Source organism: Salvelinus fontinalis, chromosome 1, assembly GCF_029448725.1.
Source record: "Salvelinus fontinalis isolate EN_2023a chromosome 1, ASM2944872v1, whole genome shotgun sequence".
NCBI lineage: Eukaryota > Metazoa > Chordata > Actinopteri > Salmoniformes > Salmonidae > Salvelinus > Salvelinus fontinalis.
The window spans coordinates 67,398,167-67,414,390 of record NC_074665.1 but is presented as its reverse complement, the minus strand read 5'-3'; the positions used below and the strand labels follow the sequence as shown (position 1 = coordinate 67,414,390).

The 16,224-nt window shown below is 38.9% G+C and overlaps 2 protein-coding genes across 3 annotated transcripts in view; both read right to left on the bottom strand.

The window, feature by feature from the left end:
• Positions 1-313: 313 nt before the first annotated feature.
• On the bottom strand, positions 314-8,135 carry LOC129860272 (mitochondrial pyruvate carrier 1-like). Its single transcript, XM_055930614.1, has 5 exons — positions 7,941-8,135; positions 5,887-5,890; positions 5,384-5,480; positions 4,674-4,806; positions 314-851 (listed from the first exon to the last, which is right to left on the bottom strand). The coding sequence occupies exons 1-5, from the start codon at positions 8,009-8,011 to the stop codon at positions 830-832; spliced, it is 327 nt and encodes a 108-aa protein (XP_055786589.1). The 5' UTR covers positions 8,012-8,135; the 3' UTR covers positions 314-829.
• Positions 8,136-9,792: 1,657 nt separating this feature from the next.
• LOC129860230 (ribosomal protein S6 kinase alpha-2-like) overlaps positions 9,793-16,224 on the bottom strand; it is a 52,179-nt gene continuing 45,747 nt past the window's right edge. For both annotated transcript variants that reach the window (XM_055930611.1, XM_055930612.1), the window contains exons 17-21: positions 16,012-16,173; positions 15,845-15,921; positions 13,298-13,415; positions 12,981-13,118; positions 9,793-12,046 (exon numbers count right to left, since the gene is read on the bottom strand). In XM_055930611.1, coding sequence (XP_055786586.1) covers positions 11,921-12,046; positions 12,981-13,118; positions 13,298-13,415; positions 15,845-15,921; positions 16,012-16,173 — 621 coding nt within the window. In that variant the 3' untranslated portion in view covers positions 9,793-11,920. The remainder of the gene's footprint in view (positions 12,047-12,980; positions 13,119-13,297; positions 13,416-15,844; positions 15,922-16,011; positions 16,174-16,224) is intronic.

The window sequence follows — 16,224 nt, the reverse complement described above, 5'->3', positions numbered from 1 at the left end:
ATGCTAAACTCAAATAAAAAAATGAATATTTTTAACAGATACTGTATTACGAGTCATAACATTCAATGGCCACTGCATGCGTCTGTCTATAAGAAGATATGTCTAGCTACTTCACCTCAAGTATCATTACTAAAATTAACAAGACATTTAAAATAAAAAGCATGTTGAGAGCAAGATACAACTTCAAAAAGACATTGCAGTACACATAACTAAGGCAGAATGTTCACTGATGCCTTTCATCAAGGTCATTCAGAATGCAGCCTTCCTGGAAGAGTTCTGTCTTCATGAATGTAAAAGTTAATCAGCCACTCAATGGATATCAGACAGTTTATTAGACATTATGAGCATGTAGTTTGATCAGTGTAAGAGGAAGTTTCATTTATGGGAAATAGATAACGGTTTATTAATTATCTTCAGAAATAACACTGCCATGGCAACACAACAGAGTACCACTTGTATTGCCTGTACATTCTGATAAAGATTGTGTTATTGGTAGCTAATACATTTACCAAAATGAGGACGTAACCTAGAGTGCATGTGTTACCGACCATCTCTTTAAAAGACATCTGTAAAAGGGCCTCTACAGATTCCATTTCATTAGTTTGTGCATGATAATTGGTGCAAAATCAATCTATTCATTGACCTCATTTATATACCTGAAGAAACAGACATGGCGATCTTCAACATAAGTTGAAACTTAAAAATTGTTAATTAAGTTAAGAGTTTTACATAGGTATGCAATGATAAGATAAAATTGCCATACACCTGAAACCCATACAGCCAAACGATGCTGGTTTCTAATTAAACTAAATATTCTGCAATTCCACCCCTAAGATGACTTCTTCTCCATGCTGGAAAGAAGGGGGAAAAATCCATCAGCATTACTGTAGATACACATTCTGTAGAATAGCATTTAGTCTTAAATTATAACCAGTGACTATGTTTCAATATCTATGTGGGTACAGTGTGTGTGTGTGTGTAATTTATATATATATACACACACATATACACAGTTGAAGTCAGAAGTTTACATACACTTTGGTAGGTGTCATTAAAACTTGTTTTTCAACCACTCCACAAATTTCTTGTTAACAAACCTTAGTTTTGGCAAGTCGGTTAGGACATCTACTTTGTGCATGACAAGTAATTTTTTACAGAGATTATTTCACTATATCACAATTCCAGTGGGTCAGCAGTTTACATACACTAAGTTGACTGTGCCTAAACAGCTTGGAAAATTCCAGAAAATGTCATGGCTTTAGAAGCTTCTGATAGGCGAATTGACATAATTTGAGTCATTTGGAGGTGTACCTGTGGATGTATTTCAAGACCTACCATCAAACGCAGTGCCTCTTTGCTTGAGATCATGGGAAAATCAAAAGAAGTCAGCCAAGACCCCCCCCCCAAAAAAATGTAGACCTCCACAAGTCTGGTTCATCCTTGGGAGCAATTTCCAAACGCCTGAAGGTGCCACGTTCATCTGTACAAACAATACTACTCAAGTATAAACACCATGGGACCACGCAGCCATCATACCGCTCAGGAAGGAGACGCGTTTTGTCTCCTAGAGATGAACGTCCTTTGGTGCAAAAACTGCAAATCAATCCCAGAACAACAGCAAAGGACCCTGTGAAGTCCTATATCGACATAACCTAAAAGGACAAGGAAGAAGCCACTGCTCCAAAACCGCCATAAAAAAGCCAGACTACGGTTTGCAACTGCACATGGGGACAAAGATCGTACTTTTTGGAAAAATGTCCCCAGGTCTGATGAAACAAAAATAGAACTGTTTGGCCATACTGACCATTGTTATGTTTGGAGGAAAAAGGGGGAGGCTTGCAAGCCGAAGAACACCATCTCAACCGTGAAGCACGGGGGTGGAAGCATCATGTTGTGGGGGTGCTTTGCTACAGGAGGGACTGGTACACTTCACAAAATAGATGGCATCATGAGGTAGGAAAATGATGTGGATATGTTGAAGCAACATCTCAAGACATCAGTCAGGAAGTTAAAGCTTGGTCGCAAATGGGTCTTCCAAATGGACCCCAAGCATACTTCCAAAGTTGTGGCAAAATGGCTTAAGGACAACAAAGTCAAGGTATTGGAGTGGCCATCACAAAGCCCTGACCTCAATCCTATAGAAAATATGTGGGCAGAACTGAAAAAGCGTGTGCGAGCAAGGAGGCCTACAAACCTGACTTACACCAGCTCTGTCAGGAGGAATGAGCCAAAAAAAATCACCAAACATATTGTGGGAAGCTTGTGGAAGGCTACCCGAAACATTTGACCCAATTTAAACAATTTAAAGGCAATGCTACCAAATACTAATTGAGTGTATGTAAACTTCTGACCCACTGGGAATGTGATGAAAGAAATAACATCTGAAATAAAGCACTCTATTATTGACATTTCACATTCTTAAAATAAAGTGGTGATTCTAACTGACCTAAGACAGGGCATTTTTTACTAGGATTAAACGTCAGGAATTGTGAAAAACTGAGTTCAAACGTATTTGGCTAAGATGTATGTAAACTTCAACTGTATATATATTTTTTTTTAAAGAAGAGAGAAAGACAGAGACTGTGGTTAAGATGCTTTCATGGATATGGATAAAATTAATGCCATAAAGTACTGTGCTTCCATGTTGTACATTTTTTGTTAATTTGATGGTAACTTTCAACATGTTCTTGTACGGAGAAATCCCAAAAGATGTTTGGGCTTCAAGGCTGTGGCCTCCTTGAAATATCCATCTATTATACCCTAACAAGTGCCACAAAGAAGACATCAAAACTATGAAAGAACACATATGGAACCATGTAGTAACCAAAAAAAGTGTTAAATAAATCAAAATATATTTTATATTTGTGATTCTTCAATGTAGCCATCCTTTGCCTTCACAGCTTTGCACACGCTTGGCATTCTCTCAACCAGCTTCATGAGGTACTCCTGGAATGCATTTCAATTAACAGGTGTACCTTCTTAAAAAGTTAATTTGTGGAATTTCTGTCCTTTTTAATGTGTTTGAGTCAATCAGTTGTTGTAACAAGGAATTGTTTATTTAACTAGGCAAGTCAGTTAAGAACAAATTATTATTTACATTGACGGCCTACCCCGGCTAAACCCTACCCGGGACGACACTGGGCCAATTGTGCGCCGCCCTATGGGACTCCAACCACAGCCGGTTGTGATACAGCCTGGAATCGAACCAGGGTCTGTTGTGACGCCTCTAGCACTGACATGCAGTGCCTTAGACCGCTGCGCAACTTGGGAGGGTTGGTATACAGAAGATAGCACTATTTGGTAAAAGACCAAGTTAATATTATGGAAAGAACAGCTCAAATAAGAAAAGAAACCGACAGTCCATCATTACTTTAAGACATGAATGTCAATCAATGCAGAACATTTAAAAAAAAGTTTCTTCAAGTGCAGTTGCAAAAACCATGAAGCGCTATGATGATACTGACTCTCATGAGGACCACCACAGGAAAGGAAGACCCAGAGATACCTCTGCTGCAGAGGATAAGTTTATTTGAGTTACCAGCCTCAGAAATCAACTGCACTTCAGATTGCAGCCCAAATAAATGCTTCACAGAGTTCAAGTAACAGACACATCAACTGTTCCCGAGGAGACGGCATGAATCAGTCCTTTATGGTCTAATTGCCGCAAAGAAACCACTACTAAAGAACACCAATAAGAAGAAGAGACTTGCTTGGGCCAAGAAACACGAGCAATGGACATTAGACCGGTGGAAATCTGTACTTTGGTCTGATGAGTCCAAATTTGAGATTTTTGGTTTTTTGGATGAACTCCGCATGTGTGGTTCCCATCGTGAAGCATGGAGGAGGTGGTGTGATGGTGCTTTGCTAGTGACACTGTCAGGGATTTATTTAGAATTCAAGGCACACTTAACCAGCATGGCTAAAACATCATTCTGCAACAATACGCCATCCCATCTGATTTGCGCTTAGTGGGACTATCATTTGTTTTTCAACAGGTCAATAACCAAAACACACCTCCAGGCTGTGTAAAGGCTATTTGACCAAGAATGAGAGTGATGGAGTGCTGCATCAGATGACCTGGCCTCCACAATCACCCGACCTCAACCCAATTGATAGTTTGGGAGGAGTTGGACCGCAGAGTGAAGGAAAAGCAGCCAACAAGTGCTCAGCATATGTGGGAACTCCTTCAAGACTGTTGAAAAAGCATTCCTCATGAAGCTGGTTGAGAGATACCAAGAGTGTGCAAAGCTGTCATCAAGGCAAAGGGTGGCTATTTGACAAACAATTCAAAATATATTTGAGATTTCACACTTTTTTGGTTACTACATGATTCCATATGTGTTATTTCATAGTTTTGATGTCTTCAATATTATTCTACAATGTAGAAAATTGTAAAAATATAGAAAACCCTTGAATGAGTAGGTGTGTTCAAACATTTGACTGGTACTGTATGTGTTTTTATTTTATTTATTTAACTAGGCAAGTCAGTTAAGAACAAATTCTGATTTACAATAATGACATACACCGGTCAAAGCTGGACAACCCTGGGCCAATTGTTGCACGGTGCTGTTGTTGCACGGTGCTTTGTAACCAAAATGGAAAACTGGTATAAAATAAAATGAGTTTGGCATTGAAATAAGCAAATCATGCAGTATAGTAAAATGTGAGCTTACTTGTATTTGATAAGTCGTGATCCTTGAATGAGCTGGGCTGTCTCATTGGTTAGGTGGCAAGCAAAGAGGAGCCAATTCCTTGGCTGAACTTTGTATGCAAACCTCATAAACAGGAGTGAGTAGCAGGTCAGAGCTGCCGGGGAGGGGGGGGGGGGGGGAGGGGGGCAACAACAAAGAACACTGAATAAATAAGAACTTGAAACTTTATTCATATCCTTCAGACATCCTTATCAGAAAAAAACTAAATGTTCTTGCCTCGTGTGTCAGACTGCAGGTGTTGTAACTTTAATGTGTTACAGAGTTAATGTTTAAGTTAATTCATTGAGCTGTATCTAAAGATATTTCAATTAACAGGTGATTGATAGCTCCTTTGCGCTAGCATCTTATTTGCATTGCTCTGTAGAATCTAAAGTTGTTAAATGTAACGTGATCAAGAATTATTACTAAAAGAAGCTTTCATATCAAACCCGACGTCCCGAGTCATTACTTTGAAGATAGTTATTCTATAGCAGGAAAGGATTGTTGATGTTCAAAGAATAATGTTAACCTATTGGAATTCTACTTTATCAAAGCATGGAGTTATTCAACAAGCGTGAGACTGCTGCTGGTATTATAGTGAACAGGTGATCAATCCCTGGCAGAAAGTCCCTAATGTTATAAGCTAGCTAAATGGCAGCAATTGTGTTGTGTCTGTTTTCCAATCGTCTCACCAAAGGTCATTCTGCCACTGATAATCTCAGGGCTTTTCTTCATGTCACTGATGGCAGCTATGGGCAGACCCCAGTTTGCCACAGGTCCCCAGAAGTGCTGGAATAGAAGTAGAAAACAACATTTCAAGGAACAATTCATGTAGAGAGCAACAAGGTTACTGTAAGGGTCAAATGTATTCAAGCTGCCATAGCAATTATACAGTCTTGCCGACTAGCTCTGGATAAGAGCGTCTGCTAAATGACTTAACTGTAACTACCTAAGCGAGGAGTCTATCTGCTATGTTCAATGAAGCCAAAACATTCTGTGATTTTTTTAGTATACAAAAAGCTCTGATGAAGGCCTTGAGGCCGATACGTAAAGCTAAATAAAGAGTAGTGATGCTAACAAACGCAGTGTGTGGGATTTCTTCTTTTTTCCTCGTTATTCAATTGTTACCATGTACCAGTAACACAGATAGCTCAGATGTGCGAGTGCCTTTTGAGTAGACAAAAACAATACTTACTGTGCTTATTTTGAACGTTCCCGGGAGGACACCAAGATGACAGACATAAGACAAAGGAGTTTTGGTTAGGAGATATGCCTATACTTCAGGAAAACAACCAACACATTGCATCATGCCTGACAAACTAATAATGCACCGTTCAAGTCATGTCGGGAACGCGTGAATATGACCTTCCTACCAGGAAACATTGCATGTGAACGCCCCTCCAACTCATAATTACGACTAGGAAACTCCGGTATGATCTCTGGACCCCGATCTTTCCCACATGCTGAACTATGACGTCACACATCACTGAAAATGGCCACAAACATGGCCGTGTTTTCGGCTGTCAATGTTGAGAAAGGAAAGATGCAAGAACCAATGTCAACACTCCCAAGTTGTTCCTCTGATTACGCCGACATGGCGTAAACACGGCATAATACTAATATAGGGCTGACATCACCAGCAACACATCAGCAGTAGGCTAGTTTGACAGCTAGCTCTCGAGAACCCAAGGGGGCCCACAAGGGCTTACAGCCGCCGGCCCCCTTTTGGGTTCAGCTGACGGTGTCCTGACACTCTGTTTTGACATTTAGAAACGTTAAAGCTGCAATATCAAACCTTTTGGGGCGACCCGACCAAACTCACCTAGAAATATGAGTTATAGATGTGTCATTCTCACTGAAGTGGTAAATCAAATCGTATTGGTCACATACACGTGTTTAGCAGATGTTATTGCAGGTGTAGCGAAATGCTTGTGAATAATTTCTATGTGCGCTATTTCTATGCTTCCTGTCTTAAATTTTGTTTTTGTGTCTTACCCCCCCCACACCAGCTTCAAACACAATATTTTTGGTTACTGAAAATTACTTCAATGATTTAAAGGGGACGATGATTCTCAACTTGCTTGTTGTCACAAACCGAAATTAGGCAAACTATTAGAATTCTAGCAACCAAGAAATGGCGGAGTGATTTCTGCATATTGCACCTTTAATAATCCTCGCTTGTGATACGGTTTTGTAAACCTGAACTTTCACACCAACGAGAAACAATCTTTAAATACAAAAGAGGTACGACACAGCCTCCAGCCGAGGTACCACACAACCTCTCAACTTGCTCTAGCATTTCTATTGTGTTACTCTTGCCTGAAAACTCACGATGAATTGCATAAGGAACACTCATGACCTCTACAAGTCAGAATGTTAAATAAAATGATATTTTAACATACTATACCGGTTGTCCGTGCGGTTGGTCCTTTTTGGCGGTAAGAATGCGAGACAATATATCCATAGGAACGTATAATTATAGCAACTTTTCAAAGCGCTGGTTGTGCATTCACATTTGATATCGCCTGAAACATTCGCACAAGATACAAAAAAATAAAAATACATGCATGAGAAGCATGCATACTTGCCGAGCTCGTGTTTACATGGTTCTGCACATGTTTCAGGTGATAGAAATCTGAACGCACTACCAGCGCTTTGAAAAGGTGATGTAATTAAACTTTCAGGTGGATGTATTGTCTCGTATTTCTACCGCCATAAGGACCAACCACATGGACAACCCGTACTTTAAAATATAATTTCATTCAACATTCTGGCTTATAGAGGTCACAAGAGGAAACGTTCCTGATTCAAATTCCATGCAATTCAACGTCGGGTTTCAAAGCAAGTGTTACTCAGAGCACAGCTGGGTGCAACTTTGCTAAACTAAGTACGTTAAGTGTATCTTTTGTATTTGTACAATTATTTCTAACTCGTAAAAGTTAAGTTCGAAATGTTTCCCGCAAAAGGGGACGTGCAATGAAACAGCATTGTAATTGGGGTCATGACGACAAGGGCTAGCTTGAGTGATGCCAAAAACATTCAAGAACAAATGTCCTTCAGACCGGACACAATATTTGTAAAAAAAAATTTTTTTTTAAGTTAACGGTGGTAGCTACAATTTACAACTAACGTTAGCTCGATACGTTTGATAATTAATTGCATTGCTATATTAGGTACGTTAGCTGGCTAGTTGGTAAAGTAAGTGTTACTGTAGTTAGCTATCTTCCAGATCTTGCAAATGTGTCATACCTCATGAGATACTCTCTGAACTCCTTGCTTTTAAGATGGTCAATAGCTTTACGTGCCAAAGTACTTGCCATGACTGTGGTGGTTAGCAGTGCAGAGGAAATTATAACTATGAGAATGTACAAGCTGGATAAATGCAGCTTAGCGTAGAGGACACTGGTGGTCACAGCTCGTCACCAAAACATATTTACGACAGTATCGCGATCACTCAGTTAGGACGGCTCTCATTGGTGTTGCTATGCAATTTCACGATTTCCGGCCTCATGGTGATGACTCGCCTTTACCAAAGATTGTTTACAACTAAACCAAGATAGACCAAAGCCTGTCGTTTCCAATGGGAACAAATGAGTCATAGTGGGCAGAACAAGCAAGGAGGAGGGCAGAACCAAGCACGAGCTAGCGAGATCCTATTGGCGCGTTGTAGTATATCTGCATATTTCCGTTAGGGAACGCCTACGCTGTGAAATGCGCGTGTGCAATAACTCAATTCACCTTTGCACTCTTTCGAAACAACGAGATTTAAAACAAACTTTTGCCACGGGTAAAGTCTACAAAACTTGTCCACTCTGTGCATTAAATATTCTAGTTTTGGGAACAGAAAACTGTATTGAAATCAAATGTTTCATCGATGAGAAAATTTGCAGAATGTCGGCTAAATTCCATCTCGTTCCATCTCCCACTGCTGACCAGTGAGTTTCCTATCACTACCATATTTGGAAACGCCAAGCGGGTGCTTCACATTTAGGCATCTGGGGAAATATCTGTCTCATTTGTCTATCTGTGCATCTACTTTCTGAGATTGTGCCACGGATCAAGGATCAGCATCTTCTCTCTTGGTATAATTATTTTTCATTATTTAACTTTACTTTATTTAACTAGGCAAGTCAGTTAAGAACATATTCTTATTTACAATGACAGCCTACCCCGTACGACGCTGAGTCAATTGTGTGCCGCCCTATGGAACTCCCAATCACATCCGGTTGTGATACATCCCAGGATCAAACCAGGGTCTGTAGTGACACCTCTAGCACTGAGATGCAGTGCCTTAGACCACTGCGCCACTCGGGAGCCCAATACACATACTGCTCAAGAATAGTGGCTGAACTGGTTACACCACAATTCTCAGAAGGAGGTGTCCCTTTAGCTATCACTTACTGGCTCAAACATATAGCCACCACCTATAAAACATGTAGAACCAGGAAACAATGAGCAACCGTTCTAGACTGACCACACTTCCATTCAATTAGGCTGATTTCAACTATTTGCATAGTATTATAATAATGAATAACATGCCATTTAGCAGACACTTTTATCCAAAGCAACATACAGTAGTGTATGCATCACATTTTTTTACTAGTGGCACCAGTGGAAGTCAAAACCCACGACCCTTGTGTTGCAAGCACCATGCTCTACAAACTGAGCCACACAGGACCACAAATTGTCAACAAACTGCCAAGAGTCAACGTGTGTATGCCTGACCCATATGCGATTTATGCTGCAATTCTGAATTTCATACGGGTCCTAACTGGACTATTTCTCTAATGGTTTCCAATAAGACATTGTGATTAAGATGCTCCATGTGGATCCACACCAATGGCTAACCACCCCCCCCCCCCCCCAGGTTCTCAGACACCAGTGAATAGTCAACTAAGAACAGCTGTCTCAGAGTCATCTTATAAGATAGGATGTACAGCTTGTGAAGGTAAGGAGGAAAACCTAAGAAAAACACTAAACCTGACATAGTGTAAGAAGCACCATCATCTGCATGTTGTGCCAATCTCTAGCCTCGTAAACCAGACTGACCAGTCACTGTGTGTATGCCTGACACAATCATCACAAAATATCAACACAAGAGTTTCTTCCACACTTGATTTATTTGTAAAATTTTGCCTATACAGTATGTACAGTCCTACTAGCACAGATCCTAACACTCGCACTGACTTTACAAATAGCTACTTTGAGGAAAATGTACTTACTATGACTGAGATATGTGGTTGCCCCACCTAGCTGTCTTAAGATGAATGCACTAACTAACTGTAAGTCACTCTGGATAAGAGCATCTGCTAAATGATTAAAATGTCAATGTAAATGTACTCGTTTCACAATGTTACTTTTTAGCGGTTATGAGACAGTGTGTGCTCACTTGAGGGCTTTTTGACTGAACAACACAGAGCTGAAGACTTTGAATCGATTATCTTTGCAGAAATACCTTCAGTATGCACAAAACACTTAAGATCTATACAAGCCACAGCAGCACAAGGAGAGGCATTGGTACTCTATTGTGTTATTCTATGGGGGATCTCTCTTTACATCGTGTATTTTAGTAGTTATTCAATGAAGCTTTGTGAAAACAGAAATTAAGGCTCACTGTGCAATCAGCTATAATGCTTTTAATTTTCTCTGCCCCAATTTAGCAAGTTGTACTGTCAAAATGATGAATATATTCTAAAGATAAGTCTGTAGTATTTACCCTATGTAACCTGTTTTGTCATATTGGTGTGTATCCCATATTCTTTTTATGGAGCAACTAAAGCGTCATTGTGGGCTTAGGTTGATAAACCATTCCTGAATCCTGTGTGCTTTCTACCTGTAATTCTATGATATCTCAATGTGTGAGTACACTGAATACTGTTGAGATTTCTTGTTTGTTTCACATAGCTTCTTTACTACTTGACTTGCACATAAATCAGAAACAAAGGCATCCAAGGTGGCATTCTACTGTAGGTGTTTTTTGTTGTCCCTGTTCAAAATATGAACAATACATGTAAATACTCATGTGCATTCATATTGGTTCCATACTGTTTAGAGATGAATGGTATATTTTCTGAAAAAATAAATAAGTAATTTTACAGACGGCAAAACAAGGTAATGCCGATAAAGGCAATGTATTTGCTAATACAACAAATACTTCCTTCCAAAGTCACTTCAGATCAGGTATAAAACACTTAAATCTGTTGTGTATTAAAAATAAAATAAATAGACATTTACATAAATTAATACACAAAAATAATGGATAGAGTAGAAAAAAATACATTTGTTTGATCAAATAAGTCACATTTAAAATAAATATAACTTACAATGGAAATTTATAAATGGGTCTGTTTTCAGTAAACCCTCCAAAAACACATAGAATGCTGTTATAAATTGCCAAAACTATCAAAAGCATCCAAAATAATGCTCACTAGATTTTTTTTAAACAAGAGTGAATTTGTAATCTACAGAAAATAAATATTGTACACTACAGCATATCGAACCTTATGAACCAACCTGAAAATCAACTACAGATGCTTACATATACTCTTTGTGCTCATTTAGCCATTTCAGTTTTTGTTACAAAAATGTACCAACGTATCCTTAGCAGCTGAACATTTACAACAATCTGTCAGCAATTATTCTCCCAGATGAAGACTAATAAAAGTAACATTCCCACCTGCCACAGCGAAAAATACAGATGTCCGATGTTGATAAAATCCCGTAAATGTAGTTAGTTATCTGTAGTCATCATGTAGTTATAAACTGTTCTCAACTTCTCTGTTACAGCTTTTATGACAGTGTCAACTTGAGGTTCTGTAAGATTACTTGGTCTCCTAGATAATATCATATGAAACATACTCTACATAATACAAAGGTGTCAAATAATTAAATAGTAGCAGATGGCACCGAAAGGAAAAGGCAAAAATGAATGAATAAAATATATGAACATTACATATCTTCAATACCAATGAACATTTGAACATCATTCTGGTTGGTCTTTTAATACCACCATTTGTTTCTAGTGCATCTAAAATCCGTAAAGATTTCTTTCTTAGTGCAACAACCGGATGTATCTTCTCCACATTTTTTCTTCTGATAAGTTGCTCCTCCTTGCTCCCACTACTGTGGACTTCCTGGTATTTTGGACGGGCACTTAAACCAGTGTCTGATGTAAGTCATTGCACTTTGACCCCTTTTGAAGCTCTGTCCCTGAATCATCTATGAGGGTGCTATAAACCAGTGGATGTGAGTCTCTTCATTCCTCTTCTCTGCGCCAAACTTGAAGACTCCACAGGCTCCAGCTTTGGGGCCAGAGGCAAACAATTCAAAGCCAAGTATGTTGCAGCCATTGCGCCCTAGAATGACAGAGAAAAACGTCTTTAAATGATATAAAGCTGGAAAAATTGCTCAGGGAAAAAAACCTGCATATTTAAAGGCCCAGTACAGTCCAAAACAGGATGTATCTGTGTTTTATTTCCATACTATGATGTTGGAATAATACTGTGAAATTGTGAAAATTATGATAATGTTCTTTTAGCGTAAGAGCTGTTTGGAAAGACGGCCTGAAATTTCTGCCTGTTTTGGTGGGATAGTTTTGCCCAGCCGGTGATATCCTCAGGCGGTAAATTAGTTAATAGACCAATATGAAAGAGCATTCCAAACTTCTCTGCCAATAACAGCTAGTTTTCAGTTTTCACCTCACCACTCAGACCATTACCAGACAGACTTAGCAAAATTCTTACTTGAGAAATTGCTAAGTAGCTATTATTTGACAATTTTAATTGAAAACAATCCCAGTAAGGTATTTAATTGCTACCCAGAAATGATTTGATATTGAGATAAAAAAAAGGCTGCATTGGACCTTTTTAAGCGGGCAAAGCAAGCACAGTATGTGAAACTTTGAGCAGGTTTCAAATGACTTTTGCTGACACATAGTAGAACGCAAAAGGTCTACATGTAATGGCAGACCTGTACACAGGGTGGCAGTAGAATGTCAGTGAATACAAAAATGTCATTTCTACAGAGGACAAATTAATTTGTGAGAGACCTAAGTCAGTGAGCTTTAGCAGGCAAAAATGCTTGTGATGCTAAAAAATAACTATCACAATTAGCTAACATAATTTGCTCAGGGACAAATCGACTAGCCTGGTCAATCAGTCAAACCGCTGGGCTGAAGTGAAACAATGTGGTCAGTCTGGTTTACGAGGCTAGAGATTGGCACAACATGCAGATGATGGTGCTTCTTACACTATGTCAGGTTTAGTGTTTTTCTTAGGTTTTCCTCCTTACCTTCACAAGCTGTACATCTTGTCTGATGAGCTGACTCTGAGACAGTTGTTCTCGGTTGACTATCCACTGGTGTCTGAGAACCTGGGGGGCCGTCAGCCGTTGGTGTGGATCCACATGAAGCATCTTAGTCACAATGTCCTTTTGGAACCCAATAAAGAAATAGTCCAGTTAGGACTAGTATGAAATGCAGCATTGCAGCTAAACAAATGTGGGTGGGATTTTATTTCAGACTTTCATGTACAACAGTTGGATGTGAATTGCATTTATTAATCAAATTTAACAGTGATGTGTCATTAATAAAAGCCAAGTAACCTCACCTTTGCAGCATCAGAAACTGTATCCCAGTTTCCTCCGATGAGGGCATATTTTCCACTACCAATGCGAGCCAGTATTTCCTCCGGGGTGTCATTAGGACCATTGGCAAAAGGGGTGAAGCTGTAAGCACAAGTGTGGGGAAGGACAAAACAATCAAACACTTTTCAAAAATACTTTAGGTAACTGAGTTAACCTTTTTCACCCTGCTCTACCATAATGAATGTGCTTTCCTGTTGCACAAATAATTATGTATCTGGGTTTGTTTGAATTGGGGGTCTTGTATTTCTTTTAGGATCTCAAATCAAAATCAAATTTAATTGGTCGCATACACAGTTTAGCAGATGTTATAGAGGGTGTAGCAAAATGCTTGTGTTACTAGCTCCTAATAGTGCAGTAAAATGTTGTGTCACTGATCTACACACTATACCCCATAATGTTAAAGTAGAAATTTGTATGTAGAATGTTTTACAAATGAATTACAAATGAAAAGTTGAAATTTCATGAGTCATGAGTATTCAATGTCATGAGTATTCAAACCGTTTGTTATGACAAGCCTAAATAAGTTCAGGAGTAAAAATTAGCTTAACAAGTCACATAATACATTTCATGGACTCACTCTGTGTGCAATAATAGAGGTTAACATGATTTTCAAATGACTACCCCATCTCTGTACACCACACATACAATTCTCTGTAAGGTCCCTCAGTCGAGTAGCGAATTTCAAGCACAGATTCAACTACAAAGACCAGGGACGTTTCCAAAGCCTCGCAAAGAAGGGCACCTATTGGTAGATGGGTACAAATAAAAAAGCAGACACTGAATATCCCTTTGAGCTTGGTGAATAAATTAATTACACTTTAGATAGTGTATCAATACACCCAGTCACTATGACGATACAGGCGTACTAACTCAGTTTCTGGAGAGGAAAGAAACTGCTCAGGGATTTCACCATGAGGCCAATGGTGACATTAAAACAGTTAGAGTATAAATGGCTATGATAGGATCAAATTGAGGATGGATCAAGAACATTGTAGTTACTCCACAATACTAAACTAAATGACAGTGAAAAGAAGGAAGCCTATACAGAATACAAATATTCCAAAACATGCATCCTGTTTGCAATAAGGCACTAAAGTAATACTGCAAAAAATGAGGCAAAGAAACAACATTTTTGTCCTGAATACAAAGCCTTATGCTTGGGGCAAATCCAACACATCACTGAGTAACACTATTTATATTTTCAAGCATGGTGGTGGCTGCATCATTTATAGATATGCTTTTCATCGATAAGGACTGGGGAGTTTCAGGATAAAAATAAACATAATAGAGCTAAGCTCAGGAAAAATTCTAGAGGACAACCTGGTTCAGTCTGCTTTCCAACAGAGACAGGGAGAAAAGTTCACCTAAACCTCAAGGCCAAATATACACTGGAGTTGCTTACCAAGACGGCATTGAATGTTTCTGAGTGGCCCAGTTACAGTTTTGACTTAAATCGGCTTTATAAACTATGGCAAAACCTGAAAATGGCTGTTTAGCAATGATCAACAACCAACAACAATTATTTTATTTATTTTTAAATATTTTTTTTTATGTACAATCCAGGTGAGCTAAGCTTTAAGAGACTTCCCCCAAAAGACTCACAGCTGCCAAAGGTGTTTCTAACAAATATATTAGTTATTTGTCATTTATTTTTTAGAATTTTTCTTCAACTTTTCTTAAATTACAATTAAATCCATTTTAATCAAACTTTGTAACACAACAAAATGTGGAAAAAGTAAAGAGGGTTGAATACTTTCTGAAGGCACTATTAGCTATGTCAAGAATCCAGTATAAATACGCGGTGGGTATAAACAGTGTAACAGAAAATGCAATGTACAGTAGTAGATACAGTAGGTCAGAATGAGCTATGTCGAGAATACAGTATACACACACAGTGTGAAAAACAGTATAAAAGAAACAGGAAGTGTCCATTGTTTAATGTCTCTATATACATGGGACAGCAGCATTGGCTGTTGGTGTGTGTGAGTGTGCGTGTCTTTGTGAGTATGGGCTATATGTGAGGTGCTATTTTTAGGCCATTTCTCCAACACCCTTATTGAGCTGAAAAAAAAAAATAATAATAATGGCATCTAAACAGTGTTTGACATCTATGAAAGAATTCAGCTTTTTTTCTAATGCCCTGATTACAGAGATTTAAAATATGAGCCACAGGCTGGGACATTAAATTGTCAGAGCAGGTCCTGAGAGATTTGGCATTGTGCAGAGTACAATTAAAATGACTCTACCGCAGACTCAACCTCAGCTTAGAAAGTAATCCGTTGTCCACTGTCCCTCTCACCGTTCCAAAAATGAGTCCTGAATCATTGGTTGCCAGGAGAGGTAGCGCAGTCCAGAATTCATTGTTTTTTGTTTGTTACTGTGCAACTGGTCTAACCAGGTTTCTAGCAAAGGTAAACTGTCACTTAGCAAAGGGAAATTGGGATATAAATGGTCTGACCCTGCGTGTTCAGTCTTCTTGAGGTTTAAATAAACCAGCGAATTAGGATTACCCTGCGAGCATAGTGTAGAGTAGGATTCCCAAACTCCAGATGTCACAAGCAGCATCATACCCCTGCTTCTTCAGGACCTATGAAAGACATGAAGAATCTGTGTCATATCACAATATAGAGATATACAGCACTTGAAATAAATAAGAGCTTATCAAACCACTCCTTACCTCTGGAGCCACAAAGTTTGCTGTGTAACAGGGCGTCATGAGGAGACCATTTTCTGCCCTTAATTGTTTGGCGAACCCAAAATCACAAATTCGGATCGATTCCGGATCTCCCGTTTCATCCACGTAGAGGATGTTGCTTGGTTTAAGGTCACGATGTACAACCTATGACAAAATAAATAAAATAAATTGCCAGTATGAATATGTCCTAGCTAG